This window comes from Podarcis liolepis (assembly GCF_965112155.1).
Source record: "Podarcis liolepis genome assembly, chromosome: 8".
Classification (NCBI taxonomy): Eukaryota; Metazoa; Chordata; class Lepidosauria; order Squamata; family Lacertidae; genus Podarcis; species Podarcis liolepis.
The window spans coordinates 45486188-45513883 of NC_139560.1; the positions used below are offsets into that span (position 1 = coordinate 45486188).

The window sequence follows — 27696 nt, forward strand, 5'->3', positions numbered from 1 at the left end:
CTTCCGCCCTGGGAAACCGTTGTCCCTTTAAGAAGGCGGTTCCTGGGGCCCTTTTCTCCGCGCCCATTGGAGCAGACTCCAGAGCGACGTGTCTCTGTCATGGCAGCCGCATGCAGTCGCTCTTCCAGGCAGGTCGCAGCAGTCGGGAGAAAGTGCCTTTCTTCCCTGTCCCCGGACTGGTGAAATGATTTGACAGATGTATTTAAAGAGACCTGCAACTGGTCTCGCCTTCTGTTTGTTCTACTTGTCTTCTTATTTCACCAACAAGGTGAGGCTGAGAGAGCTCTGCTGGTTTAAACTGCCCTTTATTTCGACTTTAAAATGTTCACAGGGTCGCAAGTTTTGGCTGGTCTGCTAGTTTTTATACCTCGGAAAATCGAACACACTGTTTGCCTTTTCTCTCCAGCATCGGTGAGCTTGTGTTTCTCTGCGGGACAGTGAAAAACTGCTCATTGATTTTCAGTTTCTTTCGAGAACTGACTTTTCTCCTCGCAGCGACTTGAAGCTACCGGAATCGACTTAAGCCCACTCTTAAACCCCACACGGGTCGGGGGGAGGACGGAAGGGTCCTCACATTCATCCCTGGAAAGCAAGAGGTTAATTAATAAACTAAATTAATAGCTTTATATAGTTGCCTTAAGTGAATGATAAAGTAGAAATACTTCTAGGGCTGTGTGAGAACTCTTAACAAAACTCAAAACAATTAAAAATCATGCACAAAAGGTCATATGGGGTTATCACATCCCACTCAGCCTTAAAGTATATACATACAGACAATAAAACATGCTCTCAAGCGATAAGAAAATTGTGGCAGTTTTATTTGTATTATCATTTGAAAGCACAATGTTTTTCGATAGTTTGTATACACTGCAAGTCTTAAATATTTAGGTTTAGGACTCTGGGTTTTAACTATTAAGAAAGAATTTACGGATTTCTTCCATTTAAATGTGTTGGCTTTGCCACCCTGAAGTTAGGAGAAAGGAAAATAAACTAGACACATTTACTGGTACTTGGGAGCAAGTCTCAATGAGGTACTTCAATACAAGCTTCAGACAATTTTGTTCCCTCCTCTGTGACAAGTGAAATGTGTAACCTTTCCAGGATCTACAGCCACTTCCAGACCTAATCTGTTGCTGCAAAACCAAGAAAAGTCTTTGCAGTTCCTTAAAGACTAAGGCTGCAATCCAAACCCTACTTACATTGGAGTAAGCCCCATTGAATTCAGTAGGACATACTTCTGAGTAGACATGGTTAGGATTGTTCTGTATTAACTTTTGTGGACTAGATCTGACAAAGTGAACTGTGGTTCAACAAAGTTTGTTTGGAACACAAATGCCTGACAGAACGTGTCTTCCTGCCTGCCCCCCATCTGCTTGTGCCATGAGATCTTGAGCCCCTTCCTTCATGGAGATGTGTTTTGTATGCACCAAGGAGAGGCCTCTTCTGTGACGATGCCACATATTTGGATCTGAGAGGTACCTGGCACTGACTGCCTTTTTGTGCCAAGTTAAAACATTTCTATTTGCTTAGGTATTTTAAAGAGTTATATTGCCTTAATCTGCTTTTAGTTTGTATAGTCTTGTTTTGCCCCATAGTCTATAAATTGTTTGACAAATGTGTTATTGCATCTGTAGCTTTAATTAATTCTCATATTTATTGTATTCCATTCTGGAATCCACTGAAGGACAGCTTAGAAACAGTTTACATAAATAAAATAAATTAGGCCATCTTGTATTTGTTAGTCTTTAAGGTGCTACAAGTCTTTTTAGCATCTTTCTAGCATCTGTTACCTTTAAAAGAGAGACTTGCAACATCCTTTAGAAAAATCCGATTATAGGAACACAGGGGTGGATGAAAAGCAACAGGCTGTGGTATTTTCAAGGCAGAAAGCAAATGAACAATGAAGTTCAAGGGGGAAAGTATGTAAGAATAGCATGTAATTTAATCAACCAAATTAAATTACTTGCAGTGTGTGTATGTACTGTATGTGTATATATATATATATATATATATGCATTTTGGTTTGGTTTATAGTTAAGGCAGAACCAGTAAAGGTCATGAGAATCCTATGCAACAGGTAGCTTCTAAGGCTTTACTTTAAATCTTCTTCAGCTTACAATGTCTACTTGCAACTCCTATGTTTGAATTATGGAAAAAAATGTACATCTGATAAGCCAATGAGTTTGGTAGATTCTCTTACTTGAAGTGGTCACTTAGTTAATTCAAATTGCACTCATTAATAAGTGAGTTCTGTCCCAAGTAGCCTATTCAGGTCAGGGCTAGCTATGACTTGTTTTCTTTTTCTTTTTATGGCTGGGTTCTGTTTCATTGTCTGATCCATTGCATCCATTGATTTCTGTTAAAATTACTTGAAAAGTGTGTGTGTGTGTGTGTGTTTATGTACCATCCCCTAACTTGGTGTTTTGTCTTCCAGTATGTTCTGTCTGTCCTGAAATTCACCTACCCTACTCTTTTTCAAGGGTAAGTATTTCAAAAGCGCATTACAAATGACAGAATAAGTAGGTAGCTGTACCAGACAGAGGCTAATGTTGGTGTATACAATTGCTATATATCCTCATCTGGGAAACTCCTATATGTTTTATTGTTACAACATGTTATTCACTTGTCCTAATTCTTAGCTCTCTGCTTCTGTGTCAAAAACTGCTGTTTTTTCACCAGCCCCTCCCTGTAGCTGAGGGGGAAGGAATGTGCCATTTTCCAAGTTTTGATAACTTTCACTCCCCATTTCAAATGTTCAAGGGCTTCAAATATGTCAAATCCTATGGTCAGCCTACTTCCCACAAAACAGCAGAGGAAGGCTGTACAAAGGCAGTTTAACCAAAATCACAAGGCTGATGGCAGAGTGCTCAAACTGTTCTGAAGGAGAGATTTGATTGGTGGTTTAAAATTGGCAGCTATGGAGGGAAAGGGGGGGGGCAAGACCAAGATGGTAGGAAAGAGAGTTCTTATTTTCACAGTGGCTTCTGAAAGTCTCTGTCAAGTTACAACAGTTCTTAAGATTCTGTGTGACAAACCCAGACAAAACAAGTGTAAGCTGATGGTTATTTGAGTGAGGATTATCTAATTATGCATGAGGTGAAAAAGTGAATAGAGAGAAATGTGTCTCCAGTAAGACTAGAAAATGGGATCACTCAGTTAAGCTGATGGGCAGTAGACTAGATTGACCATGTTGTGTGGGGGAGCTGACATAATGCCCTCCAGATGCTGTTGGACAACAACTCCCATTATGACTGTTGCCCTTGCTGCTTGGGCCATATGGAAGTCCAACAACATCTGGAGGGCATGATATTGACGACCCCTGCTGAAGTGGCTTGCTTTGGGCCACCCAACAAGTTCATAGCAAGACTCATAGCTTATACAGTGGTACCTTAGGTTAAGTACTTAATTCGTTCCGGAGGTCCGTTCTTGACCTGAAACTGTTCTTAACCTGAAGCACCACTTTAGCTAATGGGGCCTCCTGCTACTGCCGCGCCGCCGGAACCTGATTTCTCTTCTTATCCTGAAGCAAAGTTCTTAACCTGAAGCACTATTTCTGGGTTAGCGGAGTGTGTAACCTGAAGCGTATGTAACCTGAAGCGTATGTAACCCGAGGTACCACTGTACAGCTTACCTGACACTAATTCATATAATATTCTTTTAAATATATATATGTGCATCCTAATCAATATTTGCCTTGCATATGTTGGATATACAAACTAGCTTCAGTGTCACTTCTGCAAATGGCCTTAGAGAAGGAGAAGTTGGCTTAAGCTCTGTTCCCTGTGGCCTCAACAGGTGGAATCTTTGATTTCAGAATTTAGCAGTGTAAAAGCTTTGTGGTTTTGCTCCACTTAAGCAGCTGATGCTTTAACTACAGGTGCGGGTGCATCTACTGGCTCTGCAGCAGCCCAGGTTGCCTGTTAGGAATATAATTTGTTGTTTTGTTCCATCATCATAATTTTATTTTGTTGCCCTTTATACTGCCAGTCCAATGACTGAAGGCAGCATATGATCAGACTGTGTCACTCATGGAAGAAGCCTCTACTGTGAGTAATAATTGATTTGGGTTAATTGTTTAGAAACAGAACATTGTACGTGTTTCAATTGCAGCTGGCAGACACTAGTTGGTGGATTTCTCCTACACATTTCCTGGAAGATTGGCTGGACTGAGATCAGCAGCAGTTCAAGGTACAATGAAATTGCAGTGTAAGAATATACAGACGGTATTCCAATTAATATTCACTGGAATATGTGTCATCTTATTTCAGATACTTGGCTGTGGTTTTTACCCCATAATGTTGCAAGAACTGTGTAGTGGTAAAATAATAATAAACATGACACACTTTTTCTGTATGTAACTGGAGTGTTTTCTTTATGCATTTATATAACTTTGCACATATACTCATGAGATTAAAACCATAGAATAGGCCACAGTTTCATCAAGTGTCTGTGCACAAGTGTGTAGGCTTTTCTCTTCCAGCCCCCTGTCCCATTCTTATATAATTAGCATGGTCAAATGAAGATACTGCCCAACTCTATAGGGCATTTTAGATTGCATACAATCTAGAACTGAGAAATCTGCTGTTTGCATCTTAGTATGCAAGATCACTTACTTGCTGTTTGACTGTCTAGCCCAGGCATCCCCAAACTCGGCCCTTCAGGTGTTTTTAGGACTACAACTCCCATCATCCCTAGCTAACAAGACCAGTAGTCAGGGATGATGGGAACTGTAGTCCCAAAACATCTGGACGGCTGAGTTTGGGGGTGCCTGGTCTTGCCCAATTATGAACTGTTTGGGATACAGTTTTAGGAATAGCTGATTTATTCCATGGAAATCTAGTCTGATGTTTAAATTGAACATATTAAAAAAAACCTCTCATGAATTTGAGAGGCAAAAACCCACAGAAAAAAATACTTCATTTTGTCCAGGGTTATGTACGTAAGTATATAAGAAGAAACCCCCTGATCAGGCCAGTGGCCCATGTAACCCACTCTCCTGTTCTCCCAGTGACTAACTAGATACCTATGGGAAGTATGTGAGCAGGACCTGAGTGCCCCACTGCTCTTTCCTCTCCCAGCAACTGGTGTGCAGAGGCATAATGCTTCTGGAGGTGGAAACAGAACATAGTCATCCTGCCTAGTAACCATTGTTAGCCTTCCCCACTATGAATTTGTCTGATCCTCTTGGGAAGACATCCAAGTTGGTGACCATCACTTCCTCTTGTGGAAGTTGGTTCCTGTGCACTGCGAGAAGTATTTCCTTTTGTCTGTTCTGACTCTTCCAGCATTCAGCTTCTTTGGAATCCGGATGCCCCTGTGTTCTAGTATTTTGAAGGAGGGAGAAAAACCTCCCTCTCCACTTTCTTCTTTCCATGCATAGTTTTACACACCTCTATCATGTCCTCCCCTAGAAGAATAGTGACCTGTGACATAAAGATCTGTGCTTGGAGAAATTCATTCTGAGCAACGTCAGTAGTTCTGTTCTTCCATTTGTAGAATGGCTGCACATCAGGGGATAGATATCTGATGGAGCTCCAGGGTGGCATTCTGTGATAGCAACTGAACATTGTGGTAAGGGTGGCTTAAATATTGTTCTCGTCACCCTGATGCTTTCTGTTAAAAACCAAAGCGCTGTTGTCTCCTAACTTGGTTAAATATTAGATAGGTAGCCGTGTTGGTCTGCCATAGTCAAAATAAAAAAAATCCTTCCAATAGCACCTTAAAGACCAACTAAGTTAGTTCTTGGTATGAGCTTTCGTGTGCATGCACACTTCTTCAGATACATGTGTATCTGAAGAAGTGTGCATGCACACGAAAGCTCATACCAAGAACTAACTTAGTTGGTCTTTAAGGTGCTATTGGAAGGATTTTTTTTATTTTGGTTAAATCTTGTTCTGCTTTGGAGCTTAAGACTTCACTCCACTAGATGTCAGTCTAAGCAAGGTAATCCTAACACAGAGACTTTCCTGCTCCCTGCTCTTGCTGAATAAAAGATGGGATGCAAAGGATGGCATCCCGCAGAAGACCTAAAGATAAAAGGGGAGGAGTGTAAGGAAAGAGGCACTCCTTAGGGTACCCAGAACTCAAGTAATTCAATGCTTGGACATGGAAAGAACTGACAGCATGGATGAGGCAGAATAGGAAGTCTGTTTTCAAGAGGCATGCTTCAGAATTCTGCACTGGCTGCAGCTTCTACCCCTTCTTCAAATGCAGCTTCATGCAGAATGTGTTACATTAGTCAAGGGGTCCCCAACGTGGGCATAGTCAGGATTTATTTTGTGGGGGGCAGGCTTTATATTGGGGTGGGGGCAGAACCAAATTATCTGTGATGAAATTGGTCAGTTAAGTATTTTTATTTATTTACTTGATTTGCGGTGGTAGCTGCCCCCCCTGCCCTCTGACTATGTATTTGATCTTTGTGTTTGAGCTTTTAATACATATTCCCTACAACATGGAAGATTACTAATATCAGCACTGGGGTGTCTTAAGATTTTGATCAGCAACAATGATGGAAGACTCAGGCTGTGTGCAAGTCATGAGTTCCTCGCTCTGTTCATTGAGCCACAGAATAAATGAGATTTTGGCTGTTGGCTTCCTTGGTGCCTAAAGTTTCCTTCAGTCTCATTTGCAAAAATACTGAGTATCATCAACCGCAACAGATTTCAAAGTGGGTGGGGTGACTCATATTGTACTTGTGTCTCTGTTTGCAGATGGAAAGATATAGGAGCTGCTTCTAACTCCTTCAGAAATCTAGATCTGAAAGTAGGCTGTTTGTGTACACATAATTCTCCAAGAACCTCTGCATTTTGTGTCTAGAATGAACAGACTGTGCCTTGGGTGATGAGTGCATCCACACAACAACCTTAACTTGCCTATTTTTCCATCAACAAAGGAAGCCTAAGGATGAGAGGGGTATTTAGATTTTGAGTGTGTGCTGAAATTTCTCTGATTGAGATCTTTTAACTCCTTCACAGAAGAGTTATCTGCAATGCTCTTTGGGTAGATGCCATGATGATCAATCTAGATTTGTAGCGTAGGCATGTCTTGTGATCTCCAAGTTACCATTCCGATTCATGGAATACTGCATATTTCTTTCGTACTTGTCAAGGAATGCACAACAGAGTGCTCTATGCAAAGTCATTATAGCAGATTCTGAGCCTGACTGTTGTATGGCTTGGCATGTTAGAGTGATGACTGCTGTTGAAGCATTTCCCGTAGTGCTAGACATTCTTTTCCAGCCCTGAAAAAGAATCCCTCTTGGCAGGATTGAGTTCTGAAGTTCCATCGTGGGAACGGTTCTAATGGCCTTTTCCATTGCATTTTAGATGGTCACATTGGACATGCAAACATTTCAGGGATTCCTGAGACTTCACATTGTGGTCAGTGATCTCTGTTTTCCACATGGAGACCTCATTCTCAAGCTTTAGGGCTTTATTTTTCCACTGCTACTTCAGTTCAAATGACATTGCTTGGTTTAAGGAGGCATCTGATTTGAAGTTACCAGCAAAATAATTATAGTAGTTGTCAGTTTGATCCAGATAAGATTTGGGCCCGGTGTGAGGAAAGAGAATTTATGTTGTATGAGCAGAAGTTGGATTGAATTCAACTAACTCATTGCTTGAGCAGAACAACATACTTAAAAACAGAATCAGGAGATTACACTGTAGAGGCACGTCATCATTGCAGATTTTCAGAAGAGCTAACCCAATAAGGATACTTGGATACACTGCATCTTTGCAGCATGGGAATGGTCAGATACAATGCCAAGAGATGTATCTTGCAGAGCTTCCAACTTCCTTCATGGCTCTTAATTACACCTGGTTCAGGTTCATTTCCCTTTGTTTAGTAGAGGAAAATGTTTTGGGTAGATGTCTTTTGATATCGTTTGTATACAGAACCTGGCATAGTCGTAACTGTGTGCGCCATTTGTTTTTACAGAACTGAAGTGCTGTCATGGCTTCCAGCTTCTGCACTCTTTGTGGGCATTATTTATGCAGGTTCCAGGGCACTGTCCAGACTGGTAAGATACAGGCAAATGGAAACTAACATGCTTTTTCATTTGTTGGTGTTAATGTTTTACTCCAGATAGCATACTAAGGTTAAAGTCATTGACCTAACTGAGGTTAAAGTCATTTGTAAAAACACTAACTGCTGTTTGGAAGCTGTGAGCGTCATCTGGAGCAAGTTTAGGGAAAGTGGGGGAGGAGAAGGGGCAAATCCCGTCGCACAAGTGGAAATCCTTGTGCTGACTGGATGGTTTCTTTGCAAACAATTCCCTAATTTTCAGCTTTGCGTGTTATATTGTCCCTATATGTACATTGGTGACAATAACAACCACTTTTGCAAATATGATGCATGAACAGTATCAACAAGACTGAAATGTATATCTCCAGCTGTATATAATGCAAAACTGATAATTAATGATGAAAGAGGTTATATATATATATATATATATATATATATATATATATGCAGGTTTTGGTGTCTTCGGGTGTCTTCCCGTGTAAGAGTTGGGGTGTCTAGGCGACGTTTCGACGAGGTCTCACTCGTCATCTTCAGGCTGGTGCTTTCGGCTTCTTGTTACTGGAACAGAGCAGGATCTCAGTGTTTGAGTTCCTATAAATACTGTTGAGGGGGTGTGGTGTATAGCCTCCAACGTTCTGGGCAGAGAGGAAGTTCCCAGGTTAGTGTGCCTTTTCTTCTTTTGTTCCTTAATTACTTGAGGGATATCTTGAGTGATTTCTTGAGTGATATTCTGAGTACCACTTAGGTGGGTCATTAAGTGTTCCTATACACGCCCCTATACACGAAGCCAAGCCAGAGCACAACTAAGTGCAGTACAGCCATCTTCTCAGAAAAACTCTTCACAAGCTCAAGAGGTCAAGACACGAAAGCTTTAGCAACTAATCCACACTTAATGACCCACCTAAGTGGTACTCAGAATATCACTCAAGAAATCACTCAAGATATCCCTCAAGTAATTAAGGAACAAAAGAAGAAAAGGCACACTAACCTGGGAACTTCCTCTCTGCCCAGAACGTTGGAGGCTATACACCACACCCCCTCAACAGTATTTATAGGAACTCAAACACTGAGATCCTGCTCTGTTCCAGTAACAAGAAGCCGAAAGCACCAGCCTGAAGATGACGAGTGAGACCTCGTCGAAACGTCGCCTAGACACCCCAACTCTTACACGGGAAGACACCCGAAGACACCAAAACCTGCATTCCTGTACCCGTGAAAATCTACGAAAGCATATATATATATATATATATATATATATATATATATATATATATATATAAAATAAGCTGCCTTGTATGGGCGTAATGGGTATAATGAGCTCCAGCAGCAAAATAACTAAGAATTCCCAGCACAAAACAAGTCACCTTTAACAGGAGCCAGAGTTCATTCCCTTCCTCTCTTTCCTTTTGCCCTGGGAATTAGCACATGAAGCACTTACATCCTCTGATAAGGCAACTGGGGAAGTTTAGTCTATGTGACTCTTCCTTTTTCTGTTGACTTACATCCCATAATCTCCCCCTCCCCACTTTTTTCTGTTACTCCCGCCTCTTCAGAATCTACTGTTATGATGAGACCTTAGCTCATTGTACATGAATATGAAAGATGCTCCATTTTGACACATGAAATAGATAGGAGCATAAAATGCATTTTCATTGTTGTTAACATGATTCCTAAATTAGTGCTCAAATGCCTATTGCCACTACTGTGGTGCATCATATAACTACATATAGCTTCATTTCCAAATCAGTTGAGCTGGTTTTAATTATGATGTTTGCTTTGCCCCTTTGTTTGGTGAGTAATTCTGCACTGGATGAGAGCCAGTGTGGACACGTAGTGGGGAGACCCGGCTTCAGATTCTTGCTCTTCCCCAAACTCAGTCTCAGTTCCTCTTTTAAAATGGCGGTGTTAAGATGGGATTGTGAAAACACTTGAAATGTTGTTTTTTTAAATTTCTGCACTTGAAATGCAATCTACACAGTGGCTGTAGAAATGGGTCTTACTTAGCTGTGAGGGCATGTGCCTGCCTATTTCATCTAAGAATTTACATTTCAAACTGAAACGAGAATTTCTGGAACAACAACTAGCTGAGATGTGTTCGTGAGATAGTGGAATTGAGGAGATGGCAATTTGCTTATGCTGGCTGGACCAACATACTGAGCTTCCTTTTATAAAGACTAAAGCTCCTAAAAAATATCAGCAAAGACAATAGACATCTGGCGAAGGTTAGCTGAGCTGGGCAATCTGGAGCCACTGTTGGCAGCAAAACACATTTCTCTTGGCTCTAGAAAGAGCCAATAGCGTATGGGAGGGGAAGGGGTGTGTGAGTGTGTCTGTATATACATGTGTGTGTTAAAACTTGGCTGCAGAAAAGGAAAAATGTAAATTCTGGTGTCAGCTTTCTTAGACATTGCTTCTAGTATTTCCTATTATTGTGCTCCAGTTCAAGTGGCCTGTGTTAGATGACGGGCTCCGTTTAACTTTCTGCCTCAGCAGCAGTGAGGGGCAGCATAAATGGTGGGTAACAAGGCCAGCAGTGGAACTAGGAACTGTTCTTTGTTTTTAAAATATATCTGTATTGATAAAATATAATCAACACTGACCACATAACAAAATGTACACGGCAAAACATGATGTGATGTTTTTACAAGAGATTAACAATAATGATTGGCAAATTATTGAGCATGGGTGGCATGAATTGTTTTTTGATCCTACTGAAGACCAGTCAACAACTGACTGGTGATGTGCCATGTTTGGCTGTTCATTGAATACCATTTCTTGCAAATTCCCAAGTATTTAGAATGTACTTTGTTAAGTGGGTGTGTCTTAGGTCCAAATAATTTGTTATGGCCTACATGTTTGATTCTACAAAAAGCATTTCTAGTGAAAAAATACAAGAATAACAGATAAATTGTTTATACAAAATAAAAAAAGATCAGTGGCAGACACCTAAAATAAGTATCCTATCAAATAAAGCTGTTCCTTTAATTTACAAATTCCGTTTTATACAGAACTAATTTATAGTATCCTTGCATGTACATCTTAGAAGACAAATTAGTTTGACTAGATAGTCCATGTTCCAAGTTTTCCATATAGTTTCCAGTTTCGATGTGGTTCGTTTTTGGAGTGACGAGATGGGTTTCATTAGCTCAAGGGTTCCCAACCTTTTCTGACATGGGGAGGGGGGGCGCTATATGGAATCAAGAGAGCCATTAGCAACACCCTCTCTCTCCTAATTTACCAGATGGCTCCACTTTTCCTCCAGCTGCTCAGTTGTCAATTTACATGTGTATGAAGGCTCAGATCAGCATCTTGGGTATTTGCAGTGCTTTTTCCCCCCTGGGGGGATGCAAGAATACATATACACCTAAACCAGGGGTCAACCTTTTTCAGCCATGGGCTGGTCCACCATCCCTCAGACCATGTAGTGGGCTGGAATATATTTTGAAAAAAATAATGAATGAATTCCTATGCACCACAAATAACCCAGAGATGCATTTTAAATAAAAGCACACATTCTACTCATGTAAAAACACGCTGATTCCCGGACTATCCGCAGGCCGGAAGAAAGCAATTGGCCCACGGCCCTTAGGTTGCCTACCCCTGCCCTAAACATTTTGTGAATCTTTGTACTTTTGTCCGTTTACTTTATTTCCCCTGATTTGAACTATAAAATGGTGGTTTTCTTGAGTAAAAATGAGAGTACCCCTAAATATATTTTAAGGGAAAAAAGCCCTGGGTATTTGAATACACATTTTAGCATGATTATTTTTTAAAAAAAATCACAGTGGGTTAATAAAGAAATAGATCAGAGTTTTGAGCATGTATGAAATTGACACAGACCGAAACTAGGCTAAACATTCTGTCCCTTCTTGGAGAACTGTTTTTCCTCATGGTGCTAGTTCTTAGCACTATGCTCATGGGAGAAATCTAATGCTTTGTGCACCACCTCATTTCATACCTGCAAGCTCCTACAGCTGTTTATAAGGGAAACTGTATGCCTAGAAATATCTGGTTTTTAGGACAACCCAAGAGAAACATGAATAAGTGCAGAAGAGGATCTTTTCAGAATCTGCAGTGCTAATCTTATTGGTCACATTTTCTCCCTTGACAGCCAATTCCTATCTTTCTTACCTTACACAATGCTGCAGACGTTATAGCTTGTGGAATCGAGGCATTTGTGCAGAAAGAGGTATGATAAAATGAATTTCCTGTGTTGTTAACAGCCTGTGCCAGGGCTATGGAAATAGTGAAATTAGTGTTACCATGTTTTCCCAGCTCTGCTAAATAATCCAGTTACTAATTTAATTTTATTTTTAATAAGGGAAATACTTCAAACGTTTTCCTTTCAGAAATGGAAAGAAAATTATTGAATTCTATGGGAAGAATGTGTATTTTGAAGTCTGTAAAAGGGAGCCGAATGATGGTGTCACTCTGAAGATCCATAAATAGCTCAGATCATTGAACCAGAGAGGAAAAAAAATACTGATTTTGATGCAGTCCAAGAGTTGTATCCTTGGTAGTTTTGCCTTAGTGAAAAACCCCTTCCACAAATTGGGACACCCAATATTTTTCAACTGCAGCCCTATAGTATTCTGTTCCAGCATTCCCAACCACCAGGAGCAGCTTTCAAAGGGAGGAACTTAAGCAGGTAGGAAGAATTGGTGAAAATCAGATGCCCCAGTTTATATAAGTGGGAACTCTTTCCACTAAGGCTGTGGTGAGGAACATTTGGTCTAATTGAGCCCTCGGTTAAAAGCTATTTGAAGTATAATGTAGATCCTACCTGAACAACAACAGGGAGGGATGGCGCATTTCATGGAGAGAGGTGTTTGTTTGTTTTTTAAAAAGATGAGGCCACCACTGAAAAGGCCCTGCCAGAATTAGCTCCTGGTGTAGAATTAGCATTTTGCAACAGCTGTAGCTTATGAATCCTTTTTAAAGGCAGACACACATAGATTGCATTACACTAACCCAGTCTAGAGGTAACCAGGGAAATATCTGCTACATCCAGATAGGGTCACAGCTAGTAATAAGGGAATCCTAATAATTTGGCTGGGGTATGTGTGCAATTTTACAAGCTGATTTATTTAGGAACTATTTCAAGTTGAGCTCATTTTTTCTTCTACAGGTACCACAATAATAGAACTTGCATTTGGAAAACTGTCAGAAGTCTAGATGCATGTATAATAACACATTTTATTTCCAGTGTTTTGATTGCATTTTATTTCCTTTCTTAACAGCAGACCTCTAGACTAAAAATTTGTAGGTAAGTTTCTCAATGTATAAGTCTATAGAGAATTTCACAGAGGGCCTAGATTTCTCACAGATTGCAAAGTTGGTCATCTAGTCATCGTAAACTTCAAAAAGGACAAGTTTTTAATGCTTCAATCCAGAAAAGCTTTGAACATAAAGATGAAACTGCCTAGAAATTATATTACTCAGCAGGTTGACACACAGAGTCCCGCCATAACTTCTCCAGGTGAATCATAATTCCATGGTTCTTTTTCTTGACTCACCTCTTGGAGTTGTCTTTCTGAAGCCAACACAGAGTTAAGCCTCCTTAAGTTCATTAAAATCAGTAGGCTTAGGCATCCCTAATTATTCATTGGATTTAGGCCTAGGACCAATTTGAATTGGGTGTATCATTATTAAATTAGATTCCTTTTTAAATACAGTACAGTATTGTTTCAGAGAATTATAGTAAGTGCTCAGAAATATGTATCTGTATTTGATGAGATTTGGATCAGAGGGGATGAAATAATTGTGTTTGTGTGCATATTTTTTCAAAATGCTTAAATACACAATTTCCAAAAGACCTTGACGGCAAAAGATTGTTCACAGGCAAACAGAACTATGAGAAGATATTATATAAGAATGATTCAGTAAAATATCTCAAAAATAATAAACATATTTTAACTTTGTGTTTAAAAGTAACTCAAGTTAATAACTTAAGAAAACTTTTTGGAATTCAGGTGTTTTTGTATTAAGCCAGTATTCCCCCCCTCCCCCGCAGATTATAGCAGCTTCAGAGAGGTGATTTGCATTGGAGAAACTGTGTGAGAGAAAGGACTAACTTTTTCTAGCATGGCCCACATGGCCAATTTTTATCCTGCTGTGATGGATACGTTACTGTACTTGACATCATGTGACACCAGGTGTGGGATAACTAAAGGGCGTCCATGACAGCTGCAGTGGGGCTTGCATTTGGGCTGCTTACATTCAGCTCCAACTGCAAGCCCTGCTTTTGGCAAAAGGATTTGCAGCTGTGGTTTGAATTCAAGCTGGGTCTGCAAAGCAAGAATAGGGCAGATGGGGTCGTGACAAAAGCAGGAGGGGATGTTGTAAGAAGGGGCTACTACACATTGTGTGTCTTAGTTTTTTCCCCTCTTCTCCCAAGGGGCAATTTCAGTGTCTATGTTATTCTCATCCATTTGATCATGCTTGTTGCTTGTCATGTGGCAAATATAGTAGTAGTTGGAATAATAACAAAACCGAAAATTATGAATAAAGCCAGGGCAGGGCTTTGGTTACAGCAGCGGCAGACAATATGATGTTGGAGTCCAGCTTCCATTATCACTGACTATTGGCCATGCTGCCTTGTGCTGATGAGATTTGGAGTCCATCATCATCTGAAAAGTACCATGTGTGCTATCCCTGGGTCACCATGTTTGAATTGAGCATGCAATAAAATCTCCATTCAGCCATGAAGCTCACTGGATAACCATGGACTGGTCAATATTTCACAGCTTAACCCTAACTTACAGGGTAGTAGTGAGGATAAATGAGACATAGAACTACATGTACTTCCTTGAGCTATTTGGAGGCAGGATGAGATAGATACAGGATGAGATAGACAGATGGATGTATTTAATGAAATAGAAATATATAATTCCTCTGAGAATGCATTGCAACGAATGTCAGTCATGTGGCATACTGTTTCTTCCATGCAGAGTGCTGACTCTTCTGGTAGCAGCAGGGTGCCTTCCTTTCTGTGATCCACAGGTAGGTAGGTTGGTTTAAAAAATACAATCCTAAGATGACTGTGAAATGGCTGTCTCCTTCCATTTGTCTTGCTATTGGATTCAGGAAGTGAACATTCCCTCTTGATTGTGATTGGCTATTGAGAAGAAAAGGCAGGAGGGCACAGGCCAAGCAACAAAACCTTTCACAGAGGCAGGTCCGCCATAGCAAGCCCTAGGAAACAGTTTGCTGAAAGGAGTCTAATGCTTTTCAGGTGTAAAAATCTTCGGGGCATCTGCATAGAAACAAGCTATATTTTCAAGCGAAATCTTCATGTCTTTGTTTCTGAATCATTTTGTATATATGGATAATATTTTAGTCAGCCAAATAAGTTTTTTTGCACTGGAAATACATTAGGCACATTTCAGTAAATTGTTTCTTAGTTCCTCTGGAAGTCTCCTCTTCTCTCCCCACATGCAGTATTGCACTTGTTTTTAAAAACATACAGCCACGTCCATGTTTACTCAGAGCTGTTTTTAAGTTTTGAAGAGAGAGTGAATAGTGGGGCTGTCTTCTCCGTGAGCCTGCCTGCCCTCTCCTCTCCTTTGCAACCCACCAATATCTGAATTAGGTCTGGGTGGGACGCAGAAGGGGGCCTTCTCTGTGCCCTCGGTTGGTTTTCAAACTCTCTCCCTAGGGAGGCGCCTCTCGCCCCCCTCTTCCATCACTTCTAAAACACCTTTTTATACAGGCAATCCATCCAACCTGCCATTCTCTTAAGTTTTCAACCTTCCTGGTTAATTAGCTTTGAATTCTGTTTTACCTCCTTTTTTGTCCCTCTTATAATTTGTATTTTTCTTGAGGTTGCCCTCTGTTAAAAGCTGCCTCAAACATTAATGGAAAGGCAGGCTAACAACTTTTAAAGTGATTAAAACAAGATTGCAGCCATAGCAGGCAAAATTTAGCATTGAAGAAAAAAGCCAGTAGTGCGTGACAATGAGAAACCACCACCCAGATCCCTCTCTCCCCAAGGAGGGGGGGGGGCGGATGCTCACACATGCCCTATACTTTGACAGAACATGTAGAAGGGTGGGGGTTGTGGAGTTGCAAGCCCTCCACCGCCAGCACTTGGTGTGACCAGCCTCCATTTCATCTTCATGTTCATCCCTGGTACAAACAGTCTATATGCACATCAATGTAGCACTCCTCCACATGAAGGGAGACCAGAGTCAATGTCCCCACTTTGTTGTGGTGAAGCTCTATGCTGGATGCGATCCGTGCGGTGAGGCAGAGCCACAGCCGCCCTCCCAGCACCAGCACCACTGCAGCTTACTTGGAAGGAGCTGGCATGGGGCAGGGTGGCAGCAGAACTGCATAGTCCTGACCTCACCAGCACCTTGCCCTACCACAGGTCCCTCCAGTATGCTGCAGCAATGCTGGTGTTGGGAGGGTGGCTCAGTCCCATTATGCGGGCTGCTGCTCTGCGCATACACTGTTGTGCATGAATCGAGCTTCTTTACATGCCAGTCAGATTTGCAGGCATGGACACAGCACATCTTGGTGGCAGTGGTGGAGCTAGCTCTCAGTACCTCCCATAAAGGTAAAGGTACCCCTGACCATTAGGTCCAGTCGTGGACGACTCTGGGGTTGCGGCGCTCATCTCGCTTTATTGGCCGAGGGAGCTGGCGCACAGCTTCCGGGTCATGTGGCCAGCATGACTAAGCCGCTTCTGGCGAACCAGAGCAGCGCACTATTTATCTACTTGCACTTTGACGTGCCTTCAAACTGCTAGGTTGGCAGGAGCAAGGACCAAACAACGGGAGCTCACCCCGTCGCAGGGATTCAAACCGCTGACCTTCTGATCAGCAAGCCCTAGGCTCAGTTGTTTAGACCACAGCACCACCCACGTCCTCCAGTCCCTCCCATACAAAGCACATAATACCTTGTGTTACACCAGGGGTTGCCAACCTGGTCCCTACCACCCACTAGTGGGCGTTTCAGGATTCCAGGGGGGCGGTAGGGGTTCTACGCCACATGTTACTGCAGCACTGGTAGGCGGTAAGGAAATTTTACCATCAAGAAAAATGCATTAGTGGGCGGTAGGTATAAAAAGGTTGACTACGCCTGTGTTACACAATGAAGTCTGTTTTCGATGTAGATACCCAAACACATGTCTTATTGTTTTTGTTGCTGCTACATGAAAAGAAGACATGATATCAAATGACTAATAAATTAAACTGAAATTGATACAAAGTGGCAGCTCTTTTTAATATATTGTTTTTCCTAGAACATTTCTCCTCCAGCAACTACATCTTGGAACCATTTATGAAGGAGGGTTTATCTCTCTTTGCTTTGATGTTGTATTTTACAGTTTGACACAGATGGCTATTTTTGGGCCCTCATCCATTTGCTATGCATTGGTAAGTTTTTAATAAATTTGTGAAAATTAAGCTGTAATGCATAAGTACTGCTCCTTTTCATTTTAGTAGCGTTTCGGCTGAGGCTCCCAGTTTTCTGGCTTTTGTCCCTCAGTACAATAGCCAACAAATTGCATAAGCGGAGTTTGTTTGTATTGCTTCCACTTGGAACAGAAGCTTATTGTGTGTTCCTTCCAAAGGTATATGAATGAATCCAACTTTGCATTGAATTGTATGACACCATGAAAATGGAAGGGAAAACAAATATAGGCAGATCAAAGCTCTGAAATGATTTGGAGAGAACAGAGCACTGAAGAGTGAGAACAAATAAAGGAAATGAGATTTTGATCTATACTGGTTGGAAATAAATGCATAACTACAAAACTGGGCATTAGCCAAAGTAGCTTAAATGCTGCATAAAAGTTTAGATTTTTCTAACTGCAAATAGATTTTAACAATCACATTGATACCAAATTTAAATTGGTCCCTAGCTGTCCACATTATGACTTGGGGCTTATCCGCTCCAAAGTGTTTGCATTTCTATAGTCCACATGCCATTACCCTCAAACAACACCATTCTCAATGCTTTCCTCCTATAAATTCAGCTTTATCCTATATGGAGATAATCCAGTGTTGAGGGAAATCAGACTCCAAACTGCTCCAGATCATTTTTGGGGGCGTTTTGTGGTGGGTGGATCAATTGCCACTTTCTGCTACTCCCCTTTCCATGCCCACTACCTCATCTGTGATTTGATTTCTTTTCCAGCAGTCTTCATAACTATTTCTGGTGTGCACCTGAATATTTCCCTCCCCCTTGATCCTTCTGATTTGCACAAATCCAGAAAACTGCACAAGCAAACCACATCAAACATTTCAATACCCAATATTTTGCCCAGCATTCTGAAAAATGTGTGCTGAGAATCACTTTAATTGCTTTTAGTTCTTTTTCAGCCCTGCTTGTAACTATTTCTGATGGCAGAACAGTCTCTCTCTCTCCTCTCTGATTTGCAGAAAACCCAAAAACTGCACAAGCAAATTTACAGTTGCCTGACCACGTGCTTTTTGTGTGCTTCCTGGGTGGGGATTTTTTTTTTTAAAACAGACTGCATGCACCAGTATCTGCATACGTGCCATGTTGATATTTAATCAGAATCAAGAAATCAGAAGGAGGGGGGAAGCATAAAAGGGAATGTCTACTGGTATGAATGGGAAATAGTGAAGTTGCTTCTCATATAAAGATTCAAGTACTTGTAGGTGTAGACTACCAGTGGCGTAGCGTGGGGGGTGCAGGGGGGGCCGGCCGCACTGGGCGCAACATCTGGGGGTTAGGGGGCGCAAATCCACGGGTTAGGGGACGCAAATTACTTGCCTTGCCCCGGGTGCTGACAACCCACGCTACGCCACTGTAGACTACTCCTTCTAATCTGAATGGTGGTGGGGATAGATAAACGGCTAAATAATGCTCAAGTGTGGACTTTTACGTGTTTTGTGTCCTTTTATTCACAGGGGCTTACAAAGTATATTATAATTCATGGAGACCCAATTCTCTAAGGTGATTTCCCCCTTGTTTTTAAAGAGGGTAAAAGAGAAGAACCACCATTACAGAATAATAATAAAAAGATCAGGAGAAAGAGGTGTAAAGGTTTTAAGGTTTAATGTTTTACTATGTTTATATATATGTTGGAAGCTGCCCAGAGTGGCTGGGACAACCCAGTCAGACGGGTGGGGTATAAATAATAAATAATAATTATTATTTTAATTACAGATTGTTGTCATGACTGTAAGAACAAAGGGATTGAGGCACAGCTGTATAGTCAGTGATAAACTGAGGTCTCCATATCTCTGTGGTCAGTAGAATCCTGATGGAGCCACTTTAAAAGAATTGGATATCATGGGGGGGGAGCCAACCCAAGCATCCAAATTAGAATGAATAATCTGTGCACATGGTTAAAGATTTGAAGAGAGAACAAGTTTTGGGGGGAGGGGATAAAGAGGAGGGAGGAAGGGGGGAAATTAGGATAAATGAGCAGGGACAAAAGTGTATACTATTATGTATAACTAATAGGGGGATGATTTTGATGCATGTTATTGTTAGATTTTTGACTGAATGATTTTTTTGTAAGTTATTTGACATCCCTGGATGAAAGTGTGATTATAAAGAAGGGGGGGAGAGAGACACTTAAAAAAACGCTTTAGGGCCCCCCCTTAGTTTACAGCACCCCAAATGAATAAATTCACCAAGTAGACTATGGCAAGAGCTACCTGAAATACAGGTGAAACTTGGAAAATTAGAATATTGTGGAAAAGTTCATTTATTTCACCTGTATATGGTCATGAGTCTGGAATAGTGAGCTGTAAACATCACTCCCCTCTGTATCTCACACATACAAGAGTTACTTACAGCATGGTGGATTTTGCTTGTGTGCTGCTTTGAGAGTGGGTCTTGGCAAGAACGCAAGGTTTACATACGATCAATCAACCATTTAAGAGCAACTTCTTCACTGCAGCTTTAATGCTCATCTTCCCTCTTTTCTCCCAATTTAGAAGGATATAAATTCTGTCAAGGACATAATGGCTTTGCAACTGGGTCACACGGCCTAGTAATGTAGTTCTCTGAGAGCGTTTCTGTCGAGAGGGTGTTATGGTCCTGCCATTTGCTTTTGACTCCTTTAATGTTAGCCGCAATTCAAAACTCTGTGACTTCGTGCTTATCAAAGAGCCAGGCAGCCGTGAAATGGTTGGGAGTAAATTTTAAATAATGTTAGCTAGTTAGTTCTAATCCCCCAGAGCAGATTTGGGGGGGGTGCTAGGAGGGGCGGGGAGAGTCTTACTCACAGTATATATTCCCCACTCCTCTATAGACCAGAACCCTCTAAATGTTGCCTGATTACAGCTCCCATCAGCCTTGACCCAGTGGCCTTGCTGGCTGAGGCTTTTGGAGTCCAGTAACATTTGAGGCACAGGTTCCCCTCTCCTACTGTAGACCAGCTACCCTGCTAACTTCCGAACATGAGGAAAATAATGTTGCCTTTTATGTTTTGGACAGGAATGTTATACCTGGAAACTTGGCAATGCCGTTTTCAGGAGTCAAAACACTGTCCCGGCAATTTCTTTTCAGCTGCAGGGCAGAAATTCTGGGAAGTTGAGCCAGGGCTGGTTCTTACCTGTTCTCATGGCCTGTAAGGGTCAGTCTGGCCTGTGCACTCTCTATGACTGGCGGCTCACATTGAATGGGGTTGTGTCCCCTGGATAAATATAGCTCTCCACCTTCCCCAGGGCAATTCTTCTCTGGCACTCAACTAGGAGTGCAGAGAGCTTGTTCGTGTGCTACTGAGCTGTGACTGAACTCCTGTGCTAAAGTCTTGGGTTTGCCAACAATAGTCAGGCAAGCAGAAATCTGAAACATGGGTAGTTTTGCCCAAATCAATATAAAGAAAACATGCCATGAGTAATAATATAACATTAACATCATATAATTGGTTTTTAGGGATTCTTAGGTATAATATTTGGTGGGAATCACTGTGTTTAGACCTCACCCCCAAGTAACAGATAAAATGATTTTCTTCTTTTAGTGATTCTCAGCAACAATATATAAACTATGCATTCAGGTAAAACTTGCATTCTTTCTTTCTTTCTCTGTTTGTTGTTTTGCTTCAGGGCAATCCTACCTGGGTTTGATTTCCTTTGGAAGAGAGAGTAGTGAAGACTTGTGCCTTTTGGGGGGGGGGCGGTTTCCATAATATTTGCTTTATTTACAATTCTACAAGTAGAACATAAGTGTAGGCAAGCAGTGCATGCACCCCCACTGTTTAAAGAGAGGCATCTTAAATTCCAAGGTGCTTCCAGACTTTATCTTCCCTCCCCTGCCATTCTTCACATGCACACCCCTCCACCTGCACTCCAGCTCCCTTAACTCAGTGTTTTTTATATTGTAATTTTATGTTGTGAATTGCCCTGAGATCTACAGGTATAAGGTGGCACACAAATTTAATAAATATTATTATTATTATTATTATTATTATTATTATTATTATTGTTATTGTTATTGTTATTATTATTGGTGGGGAAGGGATGTGTCACCTTATGGAGGCAGAGAGGGCTTGAAAGTGAGGAGGCAAGTTTCTTTTGAAATCTCAGGAAAAAGAGTAGCTGATATCAGATTTCCATAGTCATGACTGCCACTTTCTTTTAGTAGCATAACCACAATTAAGTATGAAAAAATGATTTGCATAATTTATTGCAGAACACAGCTTTTTTGGGGGCAGAAATTGAGGGTTGTTGGTTTTTTTTAAGTATAGTACTCAATCTGCTCCAAACTCCATAGACACCCAAGTTGGGGGGCATTAATGGGGTCAATCATATTCACTTTAATCATTCATAACAGTGAAAGGCAACTGAAATTTTTTATTAGCAAGATCATGAGGTTATGGGGCTCCAAAGCTGGTTTTGCATGCATTAATAGTTCATTATAGAAGTGTGACACACTCTCAACAGTTTAAGGTATAATTTCATGCCTCAGAGCAATCACTGCATTCTGAGGAATCTAAATGGAATTTTGCCAGAGGGGAAAAGCATAAATCTCTGGCAGCAATGTTTAAGAACCTTGCATCGACCTTATCACACATGCCTATATACACACAAAAATAATCCTATAGAGATATCCAGAAAACATTTCTGGTTATTGTATTGTTTCCTAAAGTGATACTGTCTGATGTGTGGTGGCAGAGGACAAAAACTCACATCTACACACTTTCTATTGCCCTTTAGCTCAAATTGCAGAAGCGTCTACATTATTTAAATTACAAATTTGGTAGATGGCATAATTTGTGACATCGTTGTTCAGTCTGGGGAATTAATACTGTACTCTCTTTTTTATTTTTAGTGTGGTGATGTTGGCTTTTGCATCCCACCCAGCAGGTAAAAGAACTAAAAATTATAACTGGGTTTTTTAATTATATGGGTATGGTTTCATTTTCTTACATATGCTGTTTAGGAATATAATCTGTTAGATACACCCCCCCCCGATCTGTAGGTCTGTGTGCGTTCAGGTGCACAGGTGGGTCACTTGCATTTAGGTAGGTATCTGTTCCTTTTTATGGAGTTAGCTGATCTGTACATACAAAGCTACATCAGTGGGGAGTGTCTCCTTGCACTGAAATTATTGGGAAATCTTTTCTAGAAAGGGAGTTCTGTTTGCCTATCATAACAATTGCATGTAGATCAGGCATAGGCAAACTCGGCCCTCCAGATGTTTTGAGACTATAACTCCCATCATCCCTGACCACTGGTCCTGTTAGCTAGGGATGATGGGAGTTGTAGTCCCAAAACATCTGGAGGGCCGAGTTTGCCTGTGCCTGGTGTAGATCATACCAGTAGATTGAGGTGTGATTTAACTGGGAGTTTTAGAAGCCGGAATCAATCTTAGAAACTTGGTCATACTACCTGATATTTTATTTTGTACAACGGAAGCACAAACATTTATTTCTGTTATTGGTTTTTAATGGGATATAACCTGGTCTAAACTGTAATGCTGAAACTGAAGTTCTGGTGCTGACTATTTAGAATGTTAGTTGCGTGCTGCACCTTCTCTGAACAGCAGAAAGTTCAGAGCACCATGCGGATTTACAGATTGAAATATTGGGGGGGGGGACCTGGAGAGTTGGGGAGCCTTTGCAATTAACTGTCATTTATAAATTGGCATGTTGAGCCACCACATAGAGTGTTCCAGGTTTACAGCAATATTGGATCAGTCCTTCCAAGGCCAGTTTCCAGCTATGTTCTCTCATATTCTTCTAAGCCAGTAGTGGAAACAAATTAATTCCTCATGACCATGAATATGCACACAGTGAACAGAGCTTATGCTTTTCCATTGGAAAATGCAGTATCCAACATAGATCTTTTTGCAAGTGGAAATGTATTCACTAAAAACACACCACTTCCTTTTCCTGCAACCTCTCTTTGAACTGCTAATAAGAATCAGGTGCAGCTCAAAATGGTGAGAAAGGGGCCTTATAAGAGTAATGGCAAATTAAGGAGTCCAGAAGCTGTAAAAACATGTTTAAACCAAAGGATACCTGTTAAATGGAGTTTCTGTATAGAGATTTACCTGAGTGTTTTTTGCTAGTTTTCCCATTGAATCAATTGTTTTATTCCACAGGTGATCTCTTTAGTGCCTTGGAATTTCCATTCCTTTACTTCTACAGGTTTCACAGCAGTTGCTTTGCCAGGTAATATTCCTTTACCAGAATGAGTTTGTCAAAGTTAGTGGCATGTAAAACCTGAAAAGGACAATATTTTTTCTGGCAGAAACCACCGAAATGCTGAGAAGGATCAAGAACTCAGCTCTCTCATTCTTCTCCACATCTCTCTCCCCCCCCCCCCCCCGTGAGCTGGGCTTCTCAAAACATATGTTGTGCGATATTTTTCCACAACACTTTTGGGATGTCAAAATTGCTCGGCATCCTATGGCAAAGTATTCACTGAAGGCATCTCTTGAAGGCTCAACATTGGATTAGTCTTCATAAATCACATTGTTTTCAGTGATTACAAAGAATTAGACCATAATACCCCATTATTAGCATGCGGATTTATTTTCCTGTACATCTTGTTATTTGGAGGACTTTGCAAGTTAGTTAAAAGGGAAAAGTTTAACCAAAATCCCATTAATTCAAGTGGAAACTGCTTGCTACCCAGGAAGAATTGAATTCTTTGTTGTTCATCTCCTAAGCATGTAAGTAGTACATGTTGCCCAAAGTTCCATTTATTTATTTATTTAGTGGTGAGATCTGCCTCTCATACTGCTGAGTGGCTGCCTAGTTATTTTTAGGTTCAAGTGTGTCCAAAACCCCTAGTTAGGCCGGTCTTTCTGCACACTAAGTAGTCATGCCCAGGATTGTACTGTAAGGCGATTTACAATCCTGGGAATATCTGCTTAGTGATTAAGTGCCATTGCTTAATTTGAAGGGGAAAAAAAAGCTTTGCTCTATTGGACATGGCTATAAATTTTACAGCAACATTTCCATGGGTTTAGCTGCTGAAATAACAATAAAATACATGAATATAATGAATTAAATGAAATAATAGAATATTTGTATCCTGCTCTTTCACCAATAAGCTCAGCTTGGCTTCAAGCTTGATGGCTGAGTAGATATTTGAATCTGGCTTTCCTATATCCAGACAGAATGCTGTAGCCATTGCAGAACGCTGGCTTGGATCCTGAGCTTGGATGCTGCTGGTGGGAACATCCTAGGATCAGGTTTCTGTTCCTGGGATCCTGTCACCCATGGAAGAGGAGTTTGCTCATCCCAAAAAGTATTTCCAGAAGGATGGTGGACACTGTAGAACAGTATTGCAGCAACTGCAGGAGGAAGGGGGAACTGGTGAAAATTACCTCCTCCTCCCTTCTGCCAGTGGGATTCTGTGCTAGATCTAAAGCTTCCTGTTCAGAGAAAACAAACTGAGGAGCCAAGCCACTGCCTTTTGCCCTGTCCAATAAACACTGCAGTTTTCAGTGTTCATCTCTGTAATGCTGTTACTTTTGAAGGATGTAAGGGCCTCTCCAGATGTCATTTCTATGGTGCGTTCCTGGTTATTTGTGCTCATGATGGTTATCGTGGTCGTTATATTTGATCCCACTTTCAAAACTGTTAGTGCCTGCAGACATTTCAGAGTGGGCTTACTGCTTTGTTTTCAGCCAGTGCATGCTCCATAGTTTCCTGCTGAAATCCTATTGCTTTTTATTCCACAAGTATTCTAGGGGTTGTTTGCATCCAAAGCAGCCCTAGTGGAATTCCAGTGGGGCAGTGGCATTGCTGTTTCCTCCCTTCTGCACATCCACCAAATCTTATTTGGAGGGTCCCCCAACCTTCTGGAACACATTTTCAATGCTTGTAGGGGGCTATGGGGAAGCTTCATTCTCTAGTGTAGGTATCTTGCACTATTACAGGCTTCCTCTACCTCGGCCTTCCAGATGTTTTAAGACTACAATTCCCATCATCCCTGACCACTGGTCCTGCTAGCTAGGAATCATGGGAGTTGTAGGCCAAAAACATCTGGAGGGCCAAGGTTGAGGAAGCCTGCACTAGTAGAACAAAAGTGTTCTTCCCCAGGGTGTCCCCTCCCCCCAGTTTGTTGTGCTATAGTGCAAGTGCCCCCACAGACAACAATAGTGCAGTAATATTCTGGAAGCATTGCAGAACATCTCATAAAGTGGAATGATTTGTGGGGATGGTCTAGTATAAATCTACCACTATTGCAGTATTATTGTGTCAATGACATCTTGCAGAATACACCCTCCGGTCTGGAGGGATCCTTAGTCGAAAATGAGAATTCTCTCCATTAATTGTGCTGTCTACTACCACCTTCTGCAGCGGTCTTCTGGGATTCCTTCTGACCTTATATACAATGAAGCTGAAAAGCAACACATCCTCAGGACAGTATGCAGCCTGGAGTTTCCTAGCAAAGGTAAGATGTGTGCAGCTCTGTTTTGGTTAGGTATTTAAGAATGAGCATCTGTCACTATTTCATATAACTCCAGCCCATTCTCGTTATAGTAAAGGTAAAGGGACCCCTGACCATTAGGTCCAGTCGCGGACGACTCTGGGGTTGAGGTGCTCATCTCGCTTTATTGGCCAAGGGAGCCGGCATACAGTTTCTGGGTCATGTGGCCAGCATGACTAAGCCGCTTCTGGCAAACCAGAGCAGCGCACGGAAACGCCGTTTACCTTCCCGCTGGAGTGGTACCTATTTATCTACTTTCACTTTGACGTGCTTTGGAACTGCTAGGTTGGCAGGAGCAGGGACCAAGCAACGGAAGCTCACCCCGTTGTGGGGATTCGAACCGCTGACCTTCTGATCAGCCAGTCCTATGCTCTGTGGTTTAACCCACAGCGCCACCCGCGTCCCTATTCTCATTATAACCTACTGTAAATAGTTTTTTCCTCCAACTATACTTTATATCCACCTTTATTAGATGATTGGATCGTTAGAGTGGCAAAAGGATGGTATTCATCCTCTCCTCCAAAGCAAATTAATGTGTGGGGTGGTAATTCTAAATGGCATTTGTGATTATCGGGTCAAACTGGGCTGCAGTATTATTCTTGTGTGATAATAATTTGATTTTTTGAATGCACCTGCAGATTAATGTATCTGAAGAGGTGAAAAAGTCAAGGGTTGAATCCCACAATAAAATGACATATATTCATCCAGTGTTACAGTATGGAACTGTATCAGTTTCTAGACACACCATTTTGGTTCATCAGTAACGGTTTCCATGGTGACAACCTCATTTCTGGTTACACTTTTATTCAGAGATTAGGCTCCAGATTGTATCATGGATAAAATTAGTGGCAACGTGACCATTGGCTTAAATAAGACAACCAATCCAATAATGATTTTCATGGTGATCATAAAGATCCTTTTTTAAAAAAATAAATCCTTAATATTGTATCCGTGATATGTTTGGGTTTTTCAAATCCTCACAGTATCCTCTGTGAGCATTGCATGTTTCACATCAGAGAACCTGCACATGAACTGCGAGAGGGGCAAATTCCTCCTCCTTTGGTTTCCTGTTCAAAAAAACATGCGTGCGAACACTCATTCTGTTGTCTTAATTCAGTTTCAATTTTGGGTCCTAAGTATGTCTTACGTATCTGCCAGAATGCATATATAGAATTAATCAGAATTTGACAGTTCAACCTGTGTGCAATTTCAATATCTGAACGGGATGTAGGGGGAAAGATTGGGGCAGGTGTCTTGTTGCAGCTTTAGGCAAGTTTTTGGTTGGTTTCCATAGAGATAGCTTGATAATAGTCGTGTAGCATCCAGCACTAATTATTGCACTGAAAGTGCTTCAAAGTCTTCAAAACTGTCTCCATAACAACACCTTGGTATCTAACATAATTATTAAATTTATCGAGGAAGTGGAATTAAGTGTCCCTGGCTCTTTAAAAATACAACATCAGTAGAAATCCTTTAACAAGCTAATACCACATTATGGTCACATTGTGATGATAAGCAGTGTATACACTTGATTAATCTTAGATTTAATCTTGTTCATGCTATTTAAACTATCAAAAACAATGTCTAAAATTGTAATACTGTACAGCATTTTTTTACAGCTCTCAGTGGATTAACCGCACTCGGGCATCTAAACAGAATATGCAGGAAGGCAGAACTACATAGTGTGGCTATGTACCGTTAGTACAAATAATTATACAACATGACTAGTTTGCAATGAGTGTTTGTAGAGCAGCACCCTGGCTCTGGAATGAGCTTCCCTTGAGTAGGTTCTGGC

The 27696-nt window shown here is 41.1% G+C and overlaps 2 protein-coding genes across 5 annotated transcripts in view; one reads left to right on the forward strand and one right to left on the reverse strand.

Moving 5' to 3' along the window:
* Window positions 1–27696, reverse strand: part of RMC1 (regulator of MON1-CCZ1) — a 101984-nt gene that overhangs the window by 48560 nt on the left and 25728 nt on the right. The window lies entirely within an intron of this gene.
* TMEM241 (transmembrane protein 241) overlaps window positions 124–27696 on the forward strand; it is a 42358-nt gene continuing 14785 nt past the window's right edge. For 2 of the 4 annotated variants that reach the window (XM_083517811.1, XM_083517809.1), the window contains exons 1-13: window positions 124–268; window positions 2435–2481; window positions 4111–4188; window positions 7939–8020; window positions 12137–12214; window positions 13266–13291; window positions 14976–15027; window positions 17357–17405; window positions 18909–18954; window positions 20975–21010; window positions 22285–22319; window positions 23560–23629; window positions 25772–25865. In XM_083517811.1, coding sequence (XP_083373937.1) covers window positions 197–268; window positions 2435–2481; window positions 4111–4188; window positions 7939–8020; window positions 12137–12214; window positions 13266–13291; window positions 14976–15027; window positions 17357–17405; window positions 18909–18954; window positions 20975–21010; window positions 22285–22319; window positions 23560–23629; window positions 25772–25865 — 765 coding nt within the window. In that variant the 5' untranslated portion in view covers window positions 124–196. The remainder of the gene's footprint in view (window positions 269–2434; window positions 2482–4110; window positions 4189–7938; window positions 8021–12136; window positions 12215–13265; window positions 13292–14975; window positions 15028–17356; window positions 17406–18908; window positions 18955–20974; window positions 21011–22284; window positions 22320–23559; window positions 23630–25771; window positions 25866–27696) is intronic. The other 2 variants (XM_083517810.1, XM_083517812.1) reach the window with 2 other exon arrangements.